The sequence below is a fragment of the Cupressus sempervirens genome, chromosome 9 (genome assembly GCF_028749045.1).
Source record: "Cupressus sempervirens isolate cs-2001-9-10 chromosome 9, ASM2874904v1, whole genome shotgun sequence".
NCBI classification, from domain to species: domain Eukaryota; kingdom Viridiplantae; phylum Streptophyta; class Pinopsida; order Cupressales; family Cupressaceae; genus Cupressus; species Cupressus sempervirens.
Window position 1 is genome coordinate 445338614 of NC_143126.1, and position 26388 is coordinate 445365001.

Below are 26388 nucleotides of genomic sequence, written 5' to 3' on the forward strand. Positions count from 1 at the left end.
TATTGTCCTCCATAGTGGGGACATTACATGAGTATTCCTTTATGCTTCATGATACACCTTTTCCATGTAACAACAAATAAGCTCCATGTCCATTGGCCAAGACTCTAATTGGAAGCAACCTCTTTCATCTATCTTTTATGCCATTATATTAATTTGAAACAAACTGTCTCCTTTTAGGAAGTGAGTCTCTTGTATGTCACAATCTTCATCCAACTACTGAATGTAATGACAATGAACATCCACATGTTAGGTTATCTCATGGAAGACTAGATTCTTGGCAAGTTTGAGATCTCCCCAATTTTCAAAGAGAAAAGGAGTTAGACCTACTTGAGTTATATGCATATTTGCATCTGACAAAGCCAACCTAGCTCATAAGTTGTGTTAATAGCTCCTCGATACTCTGCTTTAGGAGAGAGTAAGACTGCATGCTGCTTCTTACTTATTCCAAGTGATGTTTGTTGTCCTCTATTTCGAAAAGATGATGTTTATTGTCCTCCATTTTAACACCCCAAAATTGGAGCAACCTTAGACAATATTTTCATGGATTTGTAATGGAAATTCAAAGCTTCATTATAAGTAGATGTCACACCATACATCTTTCACACATTTTTCCACATATAAAGCTTGCTGCCTGCATACACAATCCCCTTGAAAAATCTGCTTTTGGTTTTTCTCATATTAGTGACCATTACTTAAACTCATGCACCTTTTTGTTGTTATGAAGTTTTAGAGTGATTCCCTTTGTTCATAACATCCCAAAACTCATACTTGTATATCAAGAAATGTGCAATGGACCCATCCATGCTTCATTTTCTCACCTAAAATTTGTTGCCCATTCGTATGCAATGCTCCCAGATAATCCTGTTTTAAAGTTTTTCCCCCATTTAAGGAGCTAGTTTTACCTTAATTCCATCATTCTTCATTGCTTGAAAGTCATGCAATCATATCCATCATGCATAATTCAAAGCATGCAAAGAAGAAAGAGGGACATGAAGCAAGAATGATCACACAATGCAGCCTACAAGGAGGTGAAATAATGATTACAAACATAGAATGCTTTCAACACAAAACTGGTCAATGAACACTCAATGATGCATATTCATATTCCAATTCAAGATGCTTTTGCCAAAGAGAAATATTTCACATCGGGTGTCCTGTAGTAGTATGAAGACCAATACAGGATGATGTAATAAAAGCCATGTCTTGTCAAGCACTTAGAATATTTTCATCATGCATTTGTAATTTACAGATTACATGTAGTGGAAAAACAAGATGTAATAGCATATGATAGTATCACATGCAAAATTGTAAAATGTAATCAGGTTGTAAGTGCATTAGGCATGCAAGTTTGAATAAGTCAAAGTTAGCTAGAAGTTTGTTAGAGAATAGTCAAGGTGGTAAGGGTTTTCCCCTTCTTTCTCCACCTTTCCCTCCACTCTTTTTCTATATAAACAAGGGAGCTTAGATTGTAGCTCTGAATTGCTCTCAATAAAAGGGGTAACTTGCTTTCAAATTTTTTTTAATTCAAGGTGTTACGTGAGGACATTCTCCAGATATTGGTTGTGAATTTTTGAGCTTTGCTCAAGAGGGATTTGAATTTAATTGTGTAGACTTTGAACTTCCTATTTTATTCAGAGCCAATTTGAACTTTGAAGACTTTGTGCTGTAGAAGGCCAAATTGTTATAGTTGGTAGTGGCTGTAATTACTTTGATCTAAAGGCTTTGGGATTCAGTTGTAAGTGTTTTTATTAAATTTGAGAATAGTGAGTAAGATACTTCGTGCTTTATTTGTTATTCCACTTGTTTCCTCATTCGGGACAAACACATGAGACTTTAAGTTTTTTTATTTGTTTTACAAATATAAAAAGTAAACAGCTGCCCCTGGTATTGTTCTTACATCAATTCCAGGGTCACTGGTATTATCATAGCAATACAGCACGTTTTGTTAAGTTGAAAGGTTGTAGTTGTATGCAAATTATTCTTGAAAAACAAAGGAATTGACTAAGAGTACCACTTTTTTCGTAATTTTAGTTAAGTTCTCGATGAAGCCACCTATAGTAAGAAGGGAGCCTCCCTTATTGTTGAGAGGAGAGAAAAATCTCATGAGACTATTAAAGTCACAATTTTATAAGTTATGGTATTAGTGTCTTACAAGACATTTAGCCAACAATGTTCTGATGAAAAACATAAAATCAAATTTTCCTTTTTTTATAAGTGCTTTGACATGGCTATAAGTTCTGCTAAAGCTAAAATGGATGATCCAATGACTTCCATTGTCACTGTTATTGTAGTTAGAAGTTGCTGTATAATTAACATGTTGCGCCACTGAAGAATGCTGTTGGCGTTCTGTTGATATGCATTCTGCTGTGATATTCTTCATTGTGGTGTGCTAACATTTTTATTCTACCACACCTTTCATGTCCTGATGTGTTATGTGCTCTATGAGACAATGCAGGTAGAAGGTGCTTATTTAAGCACAAATCTGCTTCAAAATAACACCTGAGTGCTCACTGATCTACTTGTTTACATTTTCATTTAAAGGCTTACTACCTCCTATTAAATACACTTCATTTTATTAAATCATGATCTGCTATTTCTGCATTTAGGCATCTATTCATAACCATTCTCTATGTTTTGAATTCTGTAGGTCTTCTCCTCTGTTAAGAGTGCATATCTATACATGAACACAAATGCATGTTCGTAGAGTTGGCTGCCTTTCTAAAGGAAAATGAGTTCGAATTTAACACATTTAATGCCTACAACGAGGCGTGTGCTTGTGATAACATTGTGCACCTTGAATTTTTGACAATAAAACCCTTGTTAAGGGGGACATTTTGAATGCAATTTTAGTTTGAAAAATCCTTGTGAAAAGCCAACCTTGTTAAGAATTTTATTTATTTTATTTTTCCTTTGGAAAGAGCTCTCCTCAAAATCACAAGCATTCTCACCTCTTTAAGGTCGACCCCTTATTGGAATTCCCATGTATGAACCTCTTTGTATGAAATTGTCTTGTGAAGTATGAAGCCTTTTGTGCATGTGTGTCTACACATGGAACTTTGAGCTGCATCTCTCAAAATATGGCACACCTCCAAATGTAATCTTGAATTTTAAATTTACTTATCTAAATACACAGATATGAGTGGGATATTTGGAAACAACATTTCCTTGTTGAGGTGCACCACTAAACAAGCTACTTAGACTTTGATTTGAAATTGAATTACCTTGTTTTAGGTGCACAATGGTACATACACTCCAAACTTTTGATTTCCCCCTCTAAGCATTGTGTATATGAGTAGAAAAACACATCTTTGACAGTCTCTTTTAGGGGCAAATGTTTGGACTGTGGACTTGAACTTTCTTGAATAAGGGATGCATTGACAATTTTAACTTTGAAACAAAACCTCTTATTGAGGTGCATGCCTCACAATGTATTTTATTAATTTGATTGTAAAAACCTATTCCCCTCATACAGGTGGATGCATATATATATGATTTCAAAATCTCGAGTTTCATTTTTGCCTTGGTATGTGCACACCTGACAATCAAATTTCGGTTCAAACTTTAGATATTTTTTTTTCCTTTGTTAGGTGTGCCCATCACAATGCAATTTTGTCTTTCGAAAAGTCATATTTGTCAGTGGAAATTAAAAACTTCGGAGACTAAACTTGATTTCCTTCTCATACTGTATCTTTGAGCTTGTACCTTAACAAATTTTCACGACAAAAACATCTCTCTTCTAGTAAAGAGATTGCATAATTAGTGACTTCAAAAAGCTGTTCTGCTATGTTGTAAAGGGACAAGGGAAAAAAAAATGGAATGATGATACTTGCTGTAGGGGTGACAATTGACTTTGGATTGAAAATTGGTACAGTGTGAAAGTTTTGTATGGGTGTAAACTGTATAACAACAACCATTGTACAAACTCTGATATCCTGATTTACAGTGATCCCAATTCCTTTTACAGAATAGAGCACTTGTAGAATATATTTTCAATACCCTAGATATTGATGGTTGACAATGAAAAAAATATTCGCACAATTCACGTTAAGTGCTGATTAACTTTAAATTGAACAAGTAGGCCATTTTATATTAATGCTTATAAGGGGATTTTAATTTAAGACTGACTTATAGAATTCTAAACATGCATGTCATTAGCATAGTTGGTGTTCTCCTTTACTACAAGACACTTGAGAATAGTTCATAAATATACTGAGAATAGCATATCCGTATGTCCTACACATGTTATATACTTTGTTGGTGATCTACATGTTTGCCAATTTGATTCTGTTAACTTCTGCATGTGCACTGATCTAGAGTTGCATCTTCAAATAAAATTCGTCTTCTAAATAATATTATTTGTCAGTATTAAGCAAGCCTTATTAGATTTCATCCTTATGTATTTACTGGCTTCTCAGATAGACACACCTATACAACAATCTTATCTCTGGTATGAGTCAGATACTGGGAGTACTACGGATAATCAAGTATGTGTCACTTATTGGCTCATTAAAGGAAATCTCTTTCTGTTTACCGTTCCCTAGAACTTCTCAGTATTTAATGTATCATGCATCGATTTCTTTTCTATTTATGAGCTCACTAAAGCTTCTATAGACAATTCTTATGTGCTTTTTTTGTTGCTTCTGATGGTTCCCATGGAATTGTTTCTGAAGCCATCCGGAGCATACATCTTCAGGCCAAATGGTTCAGCTCATTCAGCGTTTGCAGCACCTGTAACTTCATAGCCTTTTGTCATTTATTCTTAGAGACAATACAGAAACTGGATGTGGGGGAGAAATATTTATTTTACTCGTCGTTACTTGAGATTGATCTTAATGATTATCCATTTATAGGGAAGCTAACTAATTCTATAAATTTTTATTTAATAGGTTCCTATGACACTTTTTCGTGGACCCTTGCTGGATGAGATACATCAGGAATTCAACTCTTGGATTTATCAGGTTTTTTGTCTTGTTACTGTCAGCAGAAAACACATTTGAAGCTATCTATTAGTTTTCACTTTACTTTTAGTATTATTGATACAGTATAGTTGATCCAAAAATAAACTATTCATCTTAAAGCCACACAAATGAATATACACAACCCAATGTTTAGCATTCACCTGGAGAAGACAGACACAACTGAAAATGGGATTATACTCACGATTATCCACTATAATGTGTGGCACTCTACTATAAATGGGCATGTCACTTAAGGAGAAATACAGAAGAGCTTTGAGTGAATTTTCTGTAGTCCATTATGCTTACTTCTCTTAAATACTTACCTCAACAAAAAAAACTAAATGCTTCAGGATTGTGATGCTAATGTTGTGATTTTTTTAGGTAGTCACATATGTGAATTACAATTAAGTAACCATGAAACATCTAAGAGAAGTAGAGCCAAAAAAAGAGATTATATTAAGAAAACCAATGTGGGGAAAACTAGTTAGTGGGGTTGTATTTTACTATCTCCATGTAAGATTTATAAGTCAAAATTTCCTTCTTTAGGTCCCCAAGAACATCATGACACTTGACAATACTAGCATAATGCTCTTGTACACTTGCCTTTCTTTGCAACTTGTTTCAACAACTCAGTCTCCTGCAGTAATCAACTTAACACATGTTACAACTCTAGAACATTGCACTATTGGTTTACGTTACCTCTGAAGGGTGTCATTATAGAAAACAACATTAGAACAATTGACAAAAAGGTGTCAAAAAAGACAAAATTCCAAGTCTTTGAAGATGACCTTTTTTTGACCCTTCGATTTCGATTGTTTCATCCAGCTACTAATCCAAGTATATGTTTTTATTTGTCTGAGACAGGTTTGACTCAAGCTGAATCTCCTTGGTGAGTTTGTCTTGAGCCAAACTCATCAAGTACAAAATGCCATTTTATACTCATGACCCCAAGGTGTCCGGATCATCCTAGAACCTTTTGCTTATGCTTCATTTTGTTCTTCTGCGATGACTCCTGTGAGGAATCCCTCACACGAAGCCATCAGCACTTCGTCGGCGTTGTTGCAGGCTGCATGCGACGCTAATGGCATTGCTTAGGTTTGTTCTGGCCCTTCTTTTTTCTCGTGTATTTGTCTGGTGTGTCCCCGTGTTTCTCTTGTGGACATTGGTGGCTTCCGTTCCATGGCTTCTAATGTGTTCGTGCTGTGGTCTACTTATTAACCTTGCTCCTATGTCATCTTCCGTTATTCTTGTTTCGTCCCTTAAAATGGCATGTTTGTGTGATACTCATGGTGTTCTTGGTTGTCTTTTTGCTCTTGATATTACTACTCCTACATGTTCGCAACTCCTTTGTACTCGCAACTAGTTGCTTCCCTGCTGGTTCTCCTCGCTGTTGGTCAAGGGATCCCCTTTCTGGGCTGTTTTCTTGCATTAGGCTGCTCGCACTCTCTTAGGACCTGTTTCTCTTCGCTGTTGCGGTCTTGCTCTTGTGCCTATGGTCATTCCCTTGAGGTTTTTTGGGCTGTTTTCTTTCCTCAGGCTGCTCGCACTCTCTCAAAACCAGTTTCTCTTCACTATTGCGGTCTTGCCCTCGTGCCTACTACTTGTGCTTGAATTGTTGGTTTCTTTCTCAACCCAACTGTTGGAATCACTGCTATCATTACACCAAAAGCTTGAGATGTCAATGAACATTACAACAACCAGAGATAAGGATCCGTGGGAGGTTGTTAAGCACATGTCATAAATCTGTTGGTCTATGCTGGATAGAGGCACCAACCTAGAGGAGATGGAGCCACCGACCTCCCAACGATACCTCCCTCTGCATGACTCGAGTGATTTGAACCTGTAACCCATGCTTTGATATGACTTGTTGGAATCACTATTGCCGTTACACCAAAAGCTTGAGCTGTTAATGAATGTTACTACAGCTAGAGACAAGGATCCATGGGAGGTGGTTAAGCACATGTCAAAAATCTGCCGGTCTATGTTGGATAGAGGCACCAACCTAGAGGGGATGGAAGGACCAACATCCAACACCAGCCATGGCATTTGTCGAAACTCCTCAGTCGCAGTACCTTGCTCTAACATATTAGAGGTTGTGCGACTACCTCACCAAATTGGAAACTGATAATTTACAGCTAAGGGACACTGTAGCTACTTTCTCTAAGACAATCTGTGTGCTCCAGATGCAGATTGACTCCAACTCCGCCACCATTAATAGTTTTTTTGCCTTCCATTCTTTAGAAGTTGTAGACTTCAAGTCGAACTTGGATTTTGTCATTGAGCTGTTGGGTGAAATCGACACCATGAGAGACAAGCAAACTGAAATGGTTTCCAAACACTCTGTCTTGTTGTCTGACACAGAGAAGAAAGTTAAATCCTGGGCCTCCTTATGTAATAAGGATGGAGTTGTACCTCTTGCTGGGGTCGAGAAACCAGTCCATAATAAGATTGTTGATGAATGTGAGGCGTGCATGTGAACTAAATCTGCGGGTCCGGGAACTCCCTACCTCTACTGTGGACCCCACTTGAGCAGGCTACTCCTTCCTTAAGCATCTTCTTTGTATCTCAGATGTTAATTTGGATAGATGCTAGCTTGGCCCAGATAACACCCTATACCTCAAATTTATATCTCTAGTTGATAGACTTTGGGTACTTAGGGCAAAGAGGTTATTATTCCCTCTTCCCACTAAGATCTTTCTTGACGAGGATCTCACAAGATGACAGGTGGTAGAGGTGAAGCAGGCTAGGGATATTTTTATTGAAGCAAGGTGTAGCGGTAAATGGGTAGTTATTCAGAACCTTAGAGCGGTTATTTGTGACTCACCTCCCAGTGGCTGGGTACGGAGATCGGTCCCCAAATGACGATCTCACCAACAGTTGGGCAAGCATGAGCCTTCCACTGGCTCCCTAGTTGTCAATTGCTGGAATGGTAATGGATCATAATGGCCCTTACCTGGTCTACTTCAGGAGGTGGTTGGGTTTGTAGATATTCTGGTTGTCATTGAAACTCATGAGAGCCCTGTCCGCCCTCTACCTTGATATGCTGGTTACTAGTGGGTGTCAGTTTGCAGAGATGAGGTTTGTACTTCAGGCAGTGTTTATGGTTCGAGGGGTGTTGCTTGCTTGATTAGAGAGGGTCTTTTCAACTCTACCTCTATTGTACACTCTGACACCTTTGCTAGGTTTCTATGGATTCAATTTGGCTACAGTAGTCACCAAAACAATGATATCTTTGTGGTTGTTTGTTACTTTCCGCTTGCCTCTTCACCATATGCTATACATAGTATTGATGACAGGGACCCTTTTGTGGACTTGCATGAGTGTATCTCCAAGTTTGTCTCTATGGGGGACATTATCATCCTGGGAGACTTCAATGCATGTACGAGAGATCTTCGGACTCCCTTTCATGATTGTGGATCCGATCTGACCTATTCTATTGAGGCCAATTCCGCCAATATGGACTCATAGCATCTCGCTAATGATGCCTTTGGACCTCTTTCTTGTTATGGTCAACACCTCCTCCGGCTTTGCAAGTATTTTGGGCTTGTTATTTTGAATGGCCTCCCACGATTCCTTGGATTTGGGCTCTTTACTTGCCGGCCTCATTGCGGTGGCATAAGTGTGCTAGAATATGCTCTTACCAATGCCTCTCTCATTCACTTTGTAGTTTCACTATCACTCGTTTCCCGCTGGCCAACCATGCCCTCTCAACCTCATGATCGGCTTTTGCCCCTGCTCTCCGCCTCATCATGCTCATGCTCATCCCCCGTTGGTTGCGGTCTGCCCTCATTCCTTTTTCCGTTTCTCTGAGAGTGACATGGACCTCTTCTTCCTCTACCTTAGACGACTCCTCCTTCCTGATTGCTTCTTTGACTCTAGCTAGGCTTCTCCATGTTCAACTTACTGGCTATGGCTATTAAGGAGTTTTCTCTCCTCTCCATCCCACATTGCACCGCTTCCTCTTCTCGCATCACCAGCATGACAACACTTGCCCTATGAACCAATGGTTTGATGAGGACTGCAAAACCTTTCATCGCTCCTTACACTCTGGTTTTTCCATTGGCTCCCCCACTTATGCTTGGCTGCACCTCTCTTACTGTCGTTTTCTTCACCATAAGAAACAGTTGTTCATCACCTCCCAGTGCAGATCTTTTCATGAAACACTTATTCTCAACCCCAAGCTTTTTTGGCACACCTTGTTCCCCCGCGAACCCCCAATCCCTCCACCCTTGAACTTCTCTCTCTAACCACCCATACCTCTTCTCTTTACGATATTCCCGACCAGCCCTTAATCCATCTCACTCACCCTCCTAATTGCCACTTATTCACTCGCTCTAGGATTTACGAGGCTATATGATCCACGAGATGTAGAAGAGCGGCAAATGAGGAAGGGTTTCAGGCTGAACTATTCAAGCGTGGTGCCTTTGTCTTGAGTTCTTTCCTTCCCATGCTCTTTAATAGACTGGTGTGCATTGGTTTCCTTGACTCTTGGTTGAGGCATGCGATCTATCCGATACATAAGGCAAGGACGTTTTCAGAACCGGGTAATTACATGACCATCATAATTGGTCACACCTTCACCAAGCTGTATGCCACGATGTTGGACACCATCTTATCTAGCAAGCTTGACAGGAGACATTGTTGCGTCAAAGGTTAGGCGGGGTTTCAAATATGCTACCAAACCATCGACTGCATCTTCACGCTATGGGCTATTATTGAGGAGGCTCGACACAGCTCGGTGAAAGTCTACTGCTACTTCATAGACTTTCGCAAGGCTTTTGATTCCATCCCTCGGAGCACCCTCTTCCAGAGACTTAGAGACATCAGGATTTTTGAGATTTTGATGACACCTATTATGAGGCTCTATGAGATTGTTTTGGGCAGGTTCTGGACTCTCGAGGGTTTCTCTGATTCCATCCACAACACCATTTGGTGTGAAGCAGGGCTGCCCTCTCTCTCCCACCCTTCTTGGCATCTACATTGATGAGGTCAAGGCGTTTCTCAGCTACTCCTCGTTTCCTGAGGACGACTGTTACTCGCACCAGGTCTTGATCTCCATCCTTCTCTTCACAGATGATGTGGTTCTTTTGGTCTCTTCTCCGGAGGGTCTTCAGAGGCTTCTTGATGGGATGGCTTCTTTTTGCGACTTGCGCTAGCTAGTTGTGAACTTGGGTAATACTCGGGCCATGGTCTTTGTAATATTCCTTGTAGTAATAAAATAATAATAATATTTTTATTTGGAATAAGCATTCAATTAATTATTAATAGGTGAATAAACAAATAATATTGACTAATTAAATTTTAAAAAAGATTCAATAAATACTATCAATTAACAAATATTTATCAATCAATTACATAAGCATAATCAATATAATAATAGTTACCTACCGTGATGTGCGAAAAGAACCACGAGTCATATCTTTTCCAAACGGACAAGAACCAATAACCATTTAAAAAATATAAAGAGGAAGACATAAATGAAAAGGGAACATTTTAAAACCACACGTAAGCTGAAAAAGGGCATTCGTGATATTAATTTCCTAGTTGGAAAAGATAGCGAGAAAGGGACAAGCAAATACTTGAGAAAAATAAAAACCATCTCATATTAGCATATTTCCTTAAAAATGGGGCATTCACTTGTCACAAGGCCGAAATTATAGGGGGAGCTAGAATATACGGTGAGAAGGAACAATAAAAAGATAAAGAGAATAAGAGTATAGGCCATTAGGTGTTTTAAAGAAAATAAAAGGACGAGGGGGGTATTAGAAAAGTATTAAGGGGTACCAAAATTCAACATTGATAATAAAGGATAAACATGTTAATTTAAGTTAAAATATTATATAGAAAGAGGATAATATTAAATATGTTTTGTTTCTATATATGAGATTTAACATATGTACTTGTGTGTGGAAAAGAGATGAAGCACCAATACATGGATTTGAGGATGACCTAGAAATCATACAAAGCGAAGAAGGCTAAAGTACTCCAAGTCATACTCAGAATCCATATTTTCTACTCCATGGTTGTCAACAGAAACTAAGGAAGACATATATATGCCCCTCTCCTTAGGATGACTATGAATCCATGGACATCGCAGGGAAGAGAAACAAGGATAACTACTTCTATCAACAAGGAGATATCCCTTAGCAATGATGTATACCATAAACTTAGCAAAGAGTATTCACTCTTATGAAAGGATGTCACTAATGAGAAGAGACCCTTGAAAGGAAGAGATCTTGTGTACAAGACATCTACAAGAAAAAGAGATCTTGCGTACAAGACATCTACAAGAAAAAAATACAACTTCAAGAAAAAGAGAGGAAAAGGAAAAAGAATGCACCTATTCCTCCCCTTGTGTATGGATGAAATAGGGATCCTTGGAAGAAGGATGACAAACTTCAAAGAACATAGTAAGGGTAGATTCTAAATATGAACATAGGTTTTCAAATACAGGGTGATGATCAAGGTCATGCACCACGTGTATACAAGAGAGAGTCATGATTAGGAAATCATTCCCTCTAAGAAAAGAATGTCACATAATAAAAAAATGCCATTGTACTAAGGAAAGTCGATCCTTACCCCCAAGGCCCTTACCCCCAAGTGTGAGACATTTAGATCTCCATTGTCCACCATTGTCGAGATTCAATGTGCCGGAATATTCTGATATTGTTAACATATGCATATGTGATTAGCCTTGGATAGAGGATGCCCGTCCAAGAAGAATCTTAAGGGGTGCATTCCTAGGAAGACGATGAGGTAGCTATGAGTTACGAAACCCGATCTGGAGACGTCCTTAAGATTGGGGTTAAATTAGAGGGTAGAATAATATAGTTAGTTTTGTTATTGTTGTGATTCTAACCATTATTTTGTAGGTATTACTTGTCTCAAAGCAACCCTAATAGTGGGGACATTACAGTCTTCAATTGCTTGAAGACCTTGCATCTACATTTCTATTTCCAGGGACAGGAGGTTGAGATAGCCTCATCTTATATGTATCTTGAGGTTAAGTTTTTCGTACCAAGCTCTAGCTTGAGATTTGCGATCCAGCCCAGGATATGCAAAGGGTTAGGCTTCGTTGTTGTGTCAGAGAGGTAGTGCTTTAGACATCACTTTCAGGATACTTCTTCTGAATTGTACCTCTTGGATTCTTTAGTGAGATCTACCGTGCTCTATGGTTCCGTGGTATGGGGCACATCCCTTCTTGACTCTGATTGGGCCTTGATTGAGTGGGTTCAGATGCTTTTTGTACGACGTATCATCAGATGTCATCAGTCCACCTTGCATACTATTATCTTTCTTGAGTTCTGTGCGCATCCCTTTAGGCTCAGTGCTGTCTTTGACTTGATTTGGTATCTTCACCTTCTTTGTGGTTTTGTAGATTCCATCGACGGTCGTGACTACTACCCCTACATGGCCTACTGCTCCTTTGCTGGTATTGCTGACTCAGACACTACCACCAGAACCCGTTATTGGTATGCTCAGGCAACCACCCTGTTGAGATCTATAGGGATTGAGATTGATTGCCTCCCCACCCTTTCAATTCTCATTGGATGCTCTTGCTCATCTTCTCCCCCTATGGCTAGAGTTGAACAAATACGTCAGACTTGATATTTATAGATACTACATTCTCGTGACTTGGTGCAACCCTTGGGGCGGGGGGCTTCATTCCTGAATGGCCTTTTATTCAAAACACTTTCTAGATAATCAAGATGGGATCATTGTGTGCCTTGGATATCTGTTTCAGCGATGGAGCCATACCTTGCGTATCTCCTTGGTTCCTTCTACGTTGGTTCTCATAGACCCTGGATTCAGACTGATCATCACATTGATAGAGGTGATCGTATTTGTCGGTTATGCCCTTTGACTGAGGCGGATGGAGATCCACTTCATTTTCCAGTGGCCCATCTACTATGAGATTAGAGGCAGGTTCTACTAATTGTTCAGAGAGTGTCATTTCCTCTCCACCTTTTTCAGTTACCCAGATTAGAGATGCTTTGGGCTTTACCTATAGGAGGCATCACAACTTTGTGACCACACTCTGCAGTTACTTTTTCCTTAGCACCATGCCTTTGATCAACTTATCATGGCTTTCTTCTCACCCTTGCTGCCCACTTGGGGTAAGAAGCGACTACTTGACACTCATACCACCTGTCACTCTAGATTTGTCAGATCTTGCAGCAGGCCTACTCGTCAACATAACTTCTCCAGTGATATTCAGAGACAGACTAAACCCCTGGCGGTCGCTCTCGACATTGAAACTCCTCCAACAGTTTTTAGAGACATACTAGTGCCTTGGGCAGTCATGGTTTGTACCCATCAGTGCGGGACTTCTTTCAGTGGAGGATAGACCCTTAGTTTTGGCCTTCTTTGTCTTCTTTCTCTTCTCTCGTTCTTGTTCTTTTCTTGCTCTTTCCTAGGCCCCATTTGGTGTTCCCTTTGTGCGTTGTCTCCTTTGTTGTATGCTTTTAGTCCCTTAGACTCTTTTGGTGGTCTCTTGTTGGACATTAATAAATTTATCTTATCTTATTTGGAACTACTTCAGAATTTTTTCTTACTTTTTACTCAGTTCTGTTTTACGAGTGAGCAGAAGTGTGTTAAGTCTCATGGAACTTGGCTATAGAAATCAGAAACCACAAAAACAAATTGTAACAAAAAATGGCAACAAATCATAATTCATGGTTTGAAGATCTTTTTTTTTTTGCATTATTTTGAGGTCTGTTTATTTTTCTATTTTCAGAAAACCTAATGCTCAATCTAGATTTTTTTTTTTTGGCAATTCATTCCTTTGCATGATTTTTTCTAAAAATTCAAACTCTAACGCAAACTTTCTCATTAAATCACAATTTTCAAATTCTTTTTTTTTATGTTTGATATTCCATTTTTTCTTAAGAATAATTTTTGTTGCTATGTCAGAAACTATCAAGTTGCATCATTTTAGTAATTCAATGTATTTCACGATCCATTTATTCACAACTTCTCACTCAGGAAGATATTTGTCCCTAAAAGCTTAAGAACTAGAAACATGAGGGAACAAATCTTCCACTTTTTCTTTGAAATACCTTGTTAATGTTGTAGCTTCAGCTGGATTGATTTAGCCATGAGATACATTGTTATGATCTCTATTGAAATCACTCTAATTAGTAATTATTAAACATTATATATATAAAATCAGATATAATTAACAATTGTCTAATAATTACTAATAGATAATATGTGTTAATGTGTAGACATAGAGACATGTCTCTCCTGGTCTCATCCACAATATTGGTTTAGAGAGATCGCTGCCTTTAGAAAATACGTAAGTTATTAGGCAGTGCTATTACATTTGCAGCAATCATTCCTCAACTTTGTATTAGAGCCAGGCTGCAAATGTAAGAAAGCGATCAAGACATGGTAGAAAGATTTCATGCCTGTGATATGTAATCATACATTCTTAATGTTTTAAAAGAATTTGATTGTTGATCGAAAGGATTAATTGAGTATCCAATCGCAATCTGTGCTATTATCTATGTTGATCTAAGTTCGACTATAAGTTCTTCTATGAGTGAAGCATTGTGCAAAGCTTGGTAAAATAAAACAAAAATAGTTTTTGACCCCGGGAATATAGAGGAGCCTAGGCATCGGTGCTTGTCCAAATAAGGAAAGACATTCATTTAGAGTTTATTCACTTAGTTAGCTAGGAAGTTGATAATCAATATGACAAGTCTTAGAGAGGATGATAATGCAGTGAGAACCATATACATGAGGCAATAATACCTGAGGACTTAGCAATGATAATTGTGGCCTATCGGTATGTTAGAAAGATGATCAAGTGTTGATTAATTGTCATTGACAGGGGAAGTATCATGTATTGAGAACGTCAATTATAGAGAGACATTGATATATTATTTTGAACTGCAACACTCAATGAACAGTGACAGAAAAGGACATGAAAAGACATTAGAAGAACGCAAGCAAATTACAATAAGGGCATTTAGGCTTTTCAAATACAAAACTTACAAACCATTAATAATGGAGGCTTACGCTAAAGAAGTTGCATCGATTTCTTAGCAACAAAAAGGGGAGATACTAAAGTAAAAAGGCAAATATATGTGGATAAAAACGCCAGCACTTATTGCATCAACTGCAACGAAAGGACTGCAGGCCTATTTGGGTAAGGAAACATACATTCGTAGAAAGGAAATAGAACAAAGAGAAAATGAATGTAATTATAAGCACGTGACATAAACAAGTATTGTGGGTAAAAGACAGAATTATTGTGACATAAACTAAGAGTAATTCAGAAAGGATTACAGCCAAGCAACTGGACATCCATAGTAAGTACTGAACTATGGGCATACATCTAAATATTCATTGGATTATCAAAGAAGTTATTAATCTAAAAATGACAATACGAGATCCTTTCTTATGAAAGTATCAAATGATAGCCATTATTACAAAGGTTGAACCCTGAAATAGCAACTTTCACAGAGATAATATTGTATTATATCAGAGACAACAGTAAAATAATTCAGATTATTACTCAATCGCTCTACAATTAGTTCTGCAGAATTGAGTGGAGTTTTTTCCTAAGAATCTAGAAGATCGGGTGGCATTTTTCATGATGAAGTGGAGCAGATAGAGGATATGTTTTAGTTCACTTTTGAGAATCTTGATTGTATTGATTCAGAGGGAGTATATGATGTCGAGATGGATTTTCTAGTGATCAAGAAATTTTACTTGTCTAAGTACTATGATTCATGAGATGAAGTTCCATACATGTAAACTAACAAGTCTTTATGCAAATGCCTTAACCATAGATGGATACTTTGAATGTTATTCATATAGAGTACATTATCACAGAAGATCTGATAGTTGATATTTTCACCAAGCTCTCTGCTAAAGTGAACTTTGTACATTATTGAAGACAAGCTTGAAGTAATGGGTTGGAGCCTTTAGTGAGAGGGAGTATCAACATCAACGATTACTTGAGACGTACCTTATGTTAAGCATAAATGTTTGATGCAGTTGTATGGGGGAGTTTTTCAGTATGTCAGAGAGATGATTGAGTACTTATGTGTTGCATTCATGACAGCGTTTGTGAACATATCATTTTTTTGGAGAGTTTAGCTAGATTTGTAGAGAAAGATTTGTTCAGTAAGGTTTGTGGTCAGAGAATTATGTTATGCGTTTGAAGGTATATTTAGGAATCTATGTTCGCAGAAATAATTATGAATATTTGTGCAAGTTATAGAAAGATCTATGGAGATTGTTCTCAGAGAGAGTTTCTGGTTGACAATTTCTGGTATTATGCATTGTATCTTTTCGGTGAGGCTGAAAATCGTTCCACGGGTTTGGATTATGGTTGAAGACATGTTCAAGATGCTATGGCTAACATGGTGGAATCAAATGTGAGCATTTGTGAAGACTGTTTGTAATGAACAGAACTAGTCCCAAACTGTAATGTTGAAGCACAAAGTTTTTTTGTGTATTTTTTGATGTTTTTTTCGTTTTGTTGTAATTTTTTGCAATATATACTTTTCTGAATTTTTCTTTGGAATAATTGACAACTTTGTTGAAAGAAATGGAAATGCAAATATAGATTCTCCAACTAAATTTTGTTACCGAGCAACATGTATTGCTTAATTGCATATAGAAAAGAAATTACAAATTTTTTCAAAGGAACTTAATTTCCTCTGGAAAGCCTAGCTCCGCAATCCCACAAATTAGAAATCGATTAGGCCTGGAGATTAATTAAATCAACATGATGCCAAATGCAAACCCATTATATTGCACAATAATAACAATGAATTGGATGCCGTTTATCCTCGATGAAACACTGGCCCTTACACAAATCATTGAGCATATGAAATGGATCATAGGCCCACAAAGATTGATCGCAGGGATGTAATTTGAACCGCAGGTCCAAGGAAAAATACAGAACCTTCGATCTACAAACATAGAGGTGCTAACAATGTGTTGTACACTTTTCTACAACCACAAATTGAACCTCCAACACAAGACACTGATCAGGGGTTTACTAACTTTTTAATAACAAAAATCCCACCTCCCAGTCAGCATCAAAATTTGTAATGATTAAGATGATTCCTTTACCAATTACGATAGCCACAACCAATGATTACTTCTTCATAGACACAGAAATCATAGTAGGAGAGAGTTGCCAATTATATACCTCAACATAATTTGCAATCGCCAAATTCAGAATTCTTAGACTTTTAAAACCCTTAGCCAGATTCTCAATAATTTCAATATAATAATCAAGATTATTCTCCTTAGCTACAACAAATATAGTAGGAGATGTTGGCCAATTGTATACTTCAACACAATTTTCATGAACTTCTTAGAATGTTAGACTCAACCATTATACTTCAGCAACGACTACAAAATATTAGAACTCTGAAAAGCCACAAAAGCAACTAAATAATCAAATGTGCTTTTCCCAATGAAATGAGCCCATATTTATAATCAAAAGTTTTCCAAAAGAACTTGTCTTCAAAAAGTGTGAAAGCTTCCCAGATGAACTCAAGTTATAAACTTTTGAATACAACTTTTTGAAACATTATCTCTTAATATCATTATTATAATAATAAAATAATAATGTAATTTTAATAATTAATCAACAAATATGAGCTCATGCAATCAATGACCATATCCACCACAGGTGACAACCAACAGCTAGAGCCACTCACTGCACTGCTAAAAATGGCAATGCAAAAAATAGACTTATTTAAAATAGTAAGTCCACAACTGGGATCACCAAATCACCTTGTTAGCTCACGAGGGTTGCTATGATGAGCTAACTCCATCATCTGCACAAACTTGCTAAAAATAGGGACATCATAGTCCTGCCTCCCCAAGATTGCTTATCCTCAAGCAATCCGGCATCACACTAAAGCCTCCACCATGATCCCATAAGATGTAAGTGATGTCCTTGCCCTCGCTGAACCAACTACATGCTAGTACCATCATTAGAACCAATAACATGACTTGCAACATATCATTGAATACCTGTGCTGATGATGTAAAAATTGGAACATCACTAGCAGACAAATCCATAGGAGATCACCTTCATTGAATCTACTTAATCATCCTGTAGACAGTCCAACGTAGGCACAGACTAACTCTGCACTTGATGTAAATCCAGAACATGTGAGTCAAAAATCACATTGTAAACACTCATCATAGTATAAACTCTAGCATCAATATAATCATCACTATCATCATCCTCATGTTGCTGTGATGACTCATCCTTAATTATATTAGTCTAAACCCACATACCACGATTTTCTGCTCCTTTTGGCCTTAACGCAGAAGTATGGCCTTTAGAGAAAGGCCCCTTGCACCAAAAGAAGAATTGTCACCTCCTCAAATCCTCTCTAGAAGTATCATCAGATCTCCTCACTGACTTGCCCTTGTCCTCAACAACTGGCGGGGATTCATCATCAGGCGGAAGAGCAAAAGATTTTGAAGCAACTTTTCTTTGAGAAGACGACTCCAAGTCCTGTGCCATCCTCATCGCTATTTGTAGAGAAGATGAGTCCAATGACTTCATGCATTCATGGAGTGGCTTAGTCAATCCTTCCATAAATAACATCACTTGTCTGCGCTTCGAAATATCATAAACCATATTTGGAAGCCTGTGGAACTCATTGATGTAACTCTCCAATCCCCTAGACTGTTTCAACTAAGCCAACTCATGGAGGTACACCTCTGGATGCTTCCTATAAAATCTCTAGATTAGGCAATCCAGGAATTCCTGATAGGAAGTAATATAATCATGTCGCAAAGAAACTAACACATGATACCACTAGTCATGGGCATGTCCATCTAGATGCAACACTCCAAATCTGATAGTGTCCACCTCTGACATAGGACGTAGAGCCAAATATGTGTCAAGCTTATGGATCCAAGCTTGAGTTGTAACTCTCCTAGTAGCATCAAAGTGCTCCAACATCATCTTAATGGCAACTTGCTGTAAGTTAGTCTGTCGAGGCCTCTGTTTCTCAGGTGCTGGCCTCACCCTAGATGGCTCCCGTTTTTGAGTCAGGTTCTTAGTAAAATTCAAATGATCTTTAATCAGCTGTGGTAAAGCATCTCACTCCACAAAGTGTGCTACCATGTCACTAGCAAAAGGAGCGGCCTCAGACTCAACACTGACCGCATCCACCTCATGTCTCAGAAATGTTGGCCTCTAAGGCCTATCATGAGTGCCAATATGTATGTCAACTTTGTTAGCTAACCCGCCATGATCGTCAACTCGAACTCATTCTGCACTTTTGTACCTATGACCATCTCAAGTTCTATCCTCGACTTGAGATCTATGAGAATTAACATAAACATCTCGAACTCTCTCCCTACTTCGACCTCCATGAAGTGCTATCTGTTGCAGAGTGTTAAACACTACTACAGTACACTTGTCATTTGTTGTCGTCTGGCTGCTAGGTTCCTGGATGTCTACATAGCCTCTCTGTTAATCTCTGCATCAACATTTCCAACTCTTGAACCACCTGAACCACCCGGACTACCAACAGAACCAAACCGTATCTCAGGTTCACCTTCCCTAGGTGGAGTGGTACGACCTCTTTGAGTATAGTGCATACCTAACATAAATCTCCTATGATCACTCATGTCATTGAATATAAGATAATAAATCAAAAATTGCCTGCAACTCTAACAAAGTATTGACCGAATACTTTTGAGGCCAATTTCTGTAGGTGCAAAGGAAACCGCTTTGATACCATTGTAATGAGCTGAACTAGTCTTAAATTGTAATCTTGAAGCAAAAATATTTTTTGTGTATTTTTTGATGTTTTTTCATTTTTTTGTTATTTTTTGCAACATATACTTTTTTGAATTTTTCTCTGGAATAATTGACAGCTCTAATGAAATAATGGAAATGCAAATATAGATTTTCCAACTAAATTTTATTACCAAACTACATGTATTGCTTATTCACATATAGGAAAAAAGTTACAAATTTTTTCAGAGGAACCTGATTTCCTTTGCAAAGCCTAGCTCCACAATCTCACAAACTAGAAATCGATCAGGCCTGGAGATTAATTAAATCAGCATGATGCCAAACACAAACCCATTATAGTGCACAATCAACACAATGAATTGGATGCCATTTCTCTCCTATGAAATGCTGGCCCACACAAATCGCTGGGCATATGAAATGGATCGCAGGCCCACAAAGAATAATCTTAGGGCTGTAATTTGAGTTGCAGGTCTAAGGAAAAATACAAAACCTTTGATCTGCAAACAGAGGGGTGCTAACAATGTGCTGTCCACTCTTCTACAACCACAAATTGAACCTCCAACTCATGACATTGATTAGGTGTTTACTACTATTTTTTAATAACAAAAATTGCACCTCCCAGTCAGCCTCATAATTTTCAAGGATTAAGACAATTGTTTCCTTCACCAATTTCGATAGCCACAACCAATGATTACTTCTCCATAGACATGGAAAGGACAATACGAGAGAGTTGCAAACTATATACCTCAACATGGTTTGCAATCATCAAATTCAGAATTCTTTGACTTTTTAAACACTCAGCCAGATGCTCAATAAAGTCAATATAATAATCAATATTATTCTCCTTAGCTACAACAAATACAATAGATGTTGGCCAATTGTATACTTAAGCACAATTATCATGAACTTCTCAGACTCAACCATTATACTTCAGCAATTGCCACAAAATGTCAGAACTCAGAAAAAGCTACAAAGGCAACAAAAGCAATTAAATAATCAAGCATGCTCTTTCGTATGAAATGAGCCCATTTTTATCATCAAAAGTTCCCCAAAAGAATTCATCTTTAGAAACTCTGGAAGTTTCCAAACGAACTCAGCTTATGAACTTTCGAATACAACTCTTTTAAACATTATCTCTTAATATCATTATTAAAATAATAAAATATTTTTATAATAGTCCAATTTTAGTAATTAATTGACAAATACAAGCTCATGTAATCAATGACCATATCCACCACATGTGACAGCCAACTGCCAGAGCCACCCAATACATTGCTAAAATGACAATGCCAAAAATAGGCTTACTAAAAATAGTAAATCCACAACTGGGACCCCCAAATCACCATGATAGCTCATGAGGTCCGCTATGATGAGCTAACTCCATCATTTGCAGAGACTCGCCAAAACAGGGACATCACACTGTTCAACGTGTTTTTCCCAACAAGCCAATTACTATTAAATCCTTTATGGGAACTGTTAATCGTAATATAACGTGTATTGCAACATCTTAATGAGGTCCTATACTATTCTTTGTAAATTGAGAAAGCCTCAAGGATGAATCAATCAGTTGTTAGGACTTGGTATAAAGGAAAGTTTGTTTGCTTGTGGTGAATTGTCCAAGTGATCTAGTGTGGTTGGATATTATGTTATGCAAGCTTTGGATGTGAATTATGTTTGATCAGAGAAAAGATTGATGTTGAGGATATACTACGAGCTTTAAAGGAACTGTATTGGCAAAGAAGTTGTTTAGTGATTTCAAAAACTTGGGTGAGTTATCTTGAAGATTGTTTAGTGAAGACAGTCAGAGGCTATTTGAATAGTTGGTTCAGTTGTCCTCATTTCAACTCCTTACATAGTTGGCAGAACTCCTAACAGGGTTGTAATCTCTTAACAGGGATTGAAAGCCTTTCTAACACAGACTCACATGAACTGATTGTTTTTCGTTGGCTTCTAACAGAGTCCATTCTTTCACAAGGAACTTTTATATTAGTACATCATCTTGTGGGCATCATTCCCACCGAGGTTTTCCCTCTAATCAAGGGATTCCCTAGTTAACATATCTTTTGTTATTGTGCATAGTCATCTTTCTATGGTTGTTGCATCTTTGAATTACATGTTTTAGAATTAATAAAGATATTGAGAGTTGTTTTAAATACATAAATGATGCAACCCCCCTGCACTCTCCTCTTAGTTATCTCAAAGCATCAAGTTGTTGAAGGAAAAGTTTAACGGCTTGAGGAGACCCATGGCTTCTTATTTAGGAAAGAACATCCAAAGTTTGATGGAGTAAATTATTACAATTGGAGAAGAAGATGAAGACTCATCTAATGTGCATGTTTATGGAATTTTGGTTGGTTACACTGAAAAAGGACATAGTAGATGAAGATAAGCTTGAGTCCTATGAACAAACTGAAAAAGATCTATTCACGCAGAACATGCTTGCTAAGGAAGTACAATTGGTAGCTCTTCCTATATGAGAATATGCAGAGGTAAAAATTTTAAAGTTTGCACATGAAGTTTGGATTATATTATAGAAGATATTTGAAGGTGATGGTTATGCAAAGAAGTCTAGATTGCAGAGTTGGATTCATGTGATTGGAGATATGAACAAATTTTTTGAATTCAATAGTTATGATTGAGGAATATTTAGAGTTGGAAATAGTGCAGCATGCCACAGCAAAGGAAATCTATTACTCTTGATGGAAAGATTGACACTGAGGATGTTTACTTTGTGGATGGATTGAAATATAATTTTTTTGAGTGTTGGATGACTTGTTGACAAAGGATATCGGTTGCTGTTTATAAAGAAGACTTGTATTATCAATGATAAGTATGACATATTGATTGGTATTGGTACAAGAACAAGAGGTAATGTTTTTCAGTTGAACCCTATTGAGATGACATGTTTCAAAGTGGATGATAGTTGGCTGTGGCATAAGAGATTTTGTCATATTAACTTTGATAATATTGTGAAGTTCAGTCCACCATTTGCAATTAGAGATTTGCCTAAGATTGTGAAACCTTCCAATATGATTTACAAGGAATGTGTGTTGGCAAAGCAAAAGAAAATATCATTTTCAAGAAAAATGTTTACAACTTCAGCGAAGTTGGAGATTGTACATATAGATCTAAGCGGCCCTACAATAATAAGAGCTTTTAGTGGTGAAAGGTACTTTATGTTTCTTATTGATGAATTTATTAGAATGATGTGGGTAGCATTTCTTAGAGAAATCTGCAGCATTTGGGAAATTCAAGATATTTAAGAGTAGAGTTGAGAATGGATCTGGTTTGAATATTAAGTGTTTAAGATTATATAGAGGTGGAGAATTTATTTCAAATGAATTTAACAACTTCTGTTAGGGTAATGGTATAAAGAGCCAACTTTCAGCTTCTAAGACTCTACAATAGAAAGGGATAGTAGAACGAAGGAATAGATTAGTAACTGAAGCAGCTAGAGCAATGATGTTTCAGAATAATGTATCAGAATTCTTTCAGAGAGAACTAGTGAACACCATAGTATATACTATGAACAGAGTTCAGATTAGACAAGGCACTGGTAAACACCTTAAGAACTTTGGTTTGGACACGCATCTACTGTAAAATACTTTAGAATCTTTGGAAGCAAGTTTTATATTAAAAGAGATGATGATATTGGGAATTTTGATTCTAACAGTGACGAAGGAATGTTTCTTGGATATTCATTGAAGAGTTAAAGCATATAGATATTTTAATCAGAGATTGAAAACCATTATTGAAAGTACTGATGTGAGAGTTGATGAAAAGTTTAGAATTCAAGAAATGATACTTCATTATGATTTTGATTAAGAGACTAATCATAGGACTAACAATTAGAATGTTGAGTAGGAATTTTTTATAAAACTGACAATGATTTGGAAATTGAGTTACAAAGAGAAGAACAAAGAGAAAAACCAAGAACTGAACCCTAGATCAGAACAAAGAGCATAAATCAGAGTTGAACAGGCAACACCTAATAGGAATGTTGCAAATGATCACTCTATGAATCAAATCAGTGGAAATGTAAACAAAGGAGTTATGACTAGAATCAGGGTTAGTGAAGTATTGTGTTTGATATCTCAAGTTGAATCTAAGAATGTTGATGAAGCTTGTAAAGATGATTTATGGATAAAAGCTATGAAAGAGGAATTAGAGAAGATTGAAAAGAACAAAACTTGAGAATTGATTGCTAGACCTAAAGATAAGAATGTTATTGGAACTGAATGGGTATTGAGAAACAAGATGAATGAACAAGGTGAAGTTGTGAGAAAGAATATTTTGAGGAAACTTTTGCAGATGTTGCTAGATCAGAGGCAGTTAGAATGTTTTTGGCATATGCAGCTAACAAGAACTTCAAAGTTTATCAAATGGATGTTAAAGTCAGCATTTTTGAATAGAGAACTTGAAGAGGAGGTATACATTCAACAACCTGATGACTTTCCTTTAACAAGGAAAAAAGATACGATTTGTAGATTCAAGAAAGTATTATATGGATTGAAACAAACACTTAGAGCATGGTATGCAAGATTGGATAAATATTTTATCTGTTTGGGATTTGTGAAAGGTAATGCAGATAGTAATTTGTATTTGAGAGAGAATGAGGATGGTTTGATGATTGTTGTAGTATTTGTGGATGGCATTATTTTTGGAGGTAATGATGAAGTTAGCAAGACATTTTCAGAAGAAATGAAGAAAGAATCTGAGATGAGTATGATTGATGAGATGAAATACTTCTTGGGATTGCAGATTATTCATAATAAAGATGAGAATTTTATATCACAAGCTAAATATCTTAAGGATTTGTTGAAGAGATTTGGATTAGAAAATTGTAAACCTATTGGAACACCTATGGTGACTGGATGTAAGTTATCAAGCAATGACAAATCCCCTAGTGTAGAACAAACAAGATACACATCTATGATTGGTGGATTATAGTAGTTGACACATACTAGATGTGATATAGCTAATGTAGTTGGAATTGTGATGAGACTTCAAGCAGATCCTAACAAGACACATCTCGTAGTAGAAAAAATATTTTTTAGATACTTAAAGAAACTCTAGATTATGGGTTATGGTATAACAAATCACATAATTTCACACTGTGCATACATTGATACTAATTGGGCAAGAAGTGTAGATGTTAGAAAGAGCAGCAATGGTGGAGCATTCTTCTTGGGGAGAAGATTGGTTTCTTGGCTAAGCAATAATAGGGTTGTATTTCATAGAATACAACATAGGCAAAATATGTAGCAGCAAGAAATAATTGTAATTGGATAACTCGGATGAAGCAAATGCTGAAGGGTATTGGAGTTGAATTTACTGAGCCTCTTATCATACACTGTGATAACACAAGTGTAGTTAGCATGGCAAAGAATAGTAATACTCCCTCTAGTATCAAAAAATATTGATATTTCTATTTGTAATTGACTATATGTATATGTATATAATAATGGACTAATTATTATATCAGTAGAATAAATATACATTAAATGTATTAAGTTAATAATCAAAGACAAATTACAAGGTTTATTAGATAAATAATTATATTATTAAATATATCTTATCAAATCATATCAACTTAAGACTATATAACATATGGATGTTATAACAAAAATATCTAAATATATGATTATCGCTCATAAAGGCAAGATTTATTACATAGGGACGTGATCTGTCCCTACCATAGTAACGAGAATCGCTCGAAAATCGCGTGAATCGGCGATTCAGCGATAAGATTCAAGGTGGGCGATTTTTTTGGAGTCGGGAATCGCCACACCCAATTTTTTTGGATGAATTGCATGAATCGCTAGTATCGGCGATTCATCAAACAAATCGCATGAATCGGATGAAAAAATCGGCAAGAAAACGCCTATGGCCAGAAAAGTATGGAGTTGTAAATTTAAAAAAAATAACTTGATTTTTTTACTTTCTTTTTGACCTTTTCTCTTTGTTATAACCCTAAAGGGCCTTCTATTTGTTAAGCATGAGTAGAAGAGAGGGAAAGTGAGAGAGAAGAAGAGGCTTGAGCTGGAGCCTTGTTTTTATATATTTTTTACACTGTATAGATATTGATAGTGATACTGAATCACTGATAGACATACATTTTAAACTTTCATGGATCTTCATCTTAGATTTATACATACATTTATGATTTGTCTTATAGATCTTTATGATTTCATCTTGCATACATTCTATGATTTGAATCATTATGATCATTTGATTTTTATTTACTTCAGCTAGCCTACAATTTTCATTTTAGTACATAATGATAACATAGTTACGTATGTGATGGATTTTATATTTCATGTTTATGTATGTTAAGTTTTAACTTTTATTTGATGATGTTATAGTGTGTTTAAGTTATATTCAATAAAGGGTGCATGAAATAAGTCTTAAATTGTTAAAATCTCTACATTTCAAGGGTTTTTCAAATTTGCCAATTCATTGCCGATTAACCGGTGATTCACCCCCGATTCACGATTCGATTCGGCCATGCCGATTCCGATACGATTCCGATTCTCGTTACTTTGGTCCCTACAGGTGACCTCAACATATAAAGATGAGAAGGACATGGTTCAATAAGGGAAAAAAAGGATAGGAAATAGATTTTTTATAAAACATTACTACCACCATGAAAATGCATCAAAAAAAGAGAAA

General features: G+C 36.8%; 1 protein-coding gene across 1 annotated transcript in view; it reads left to right on the forward strand.

Annotated features, from left to right (window-relative positions):
• The window catches only part of LOC149539220 (Glycosyl hydrolase family 38 protein), a 375203-nt gene that overhangs the window by 108416 nt on the left and 240399 nt on the right, over positions 1-26388 (forward strand). The window contains exons 17-19 of the mRNA XM_089800555.1: positions 4416-4484; positions 4671-4730; positions 4887-4958. Of these exons, the coding sequence (XP_089656681.1) occupies positions 4416-4484; positions 4671-4730; positions 4887-4958 (201 nt within the window). The remainder of the gene's footprint in view (positions 1-4415; positions 4485-4670; positions 4731-4886; positions 4959-26388) is intronic.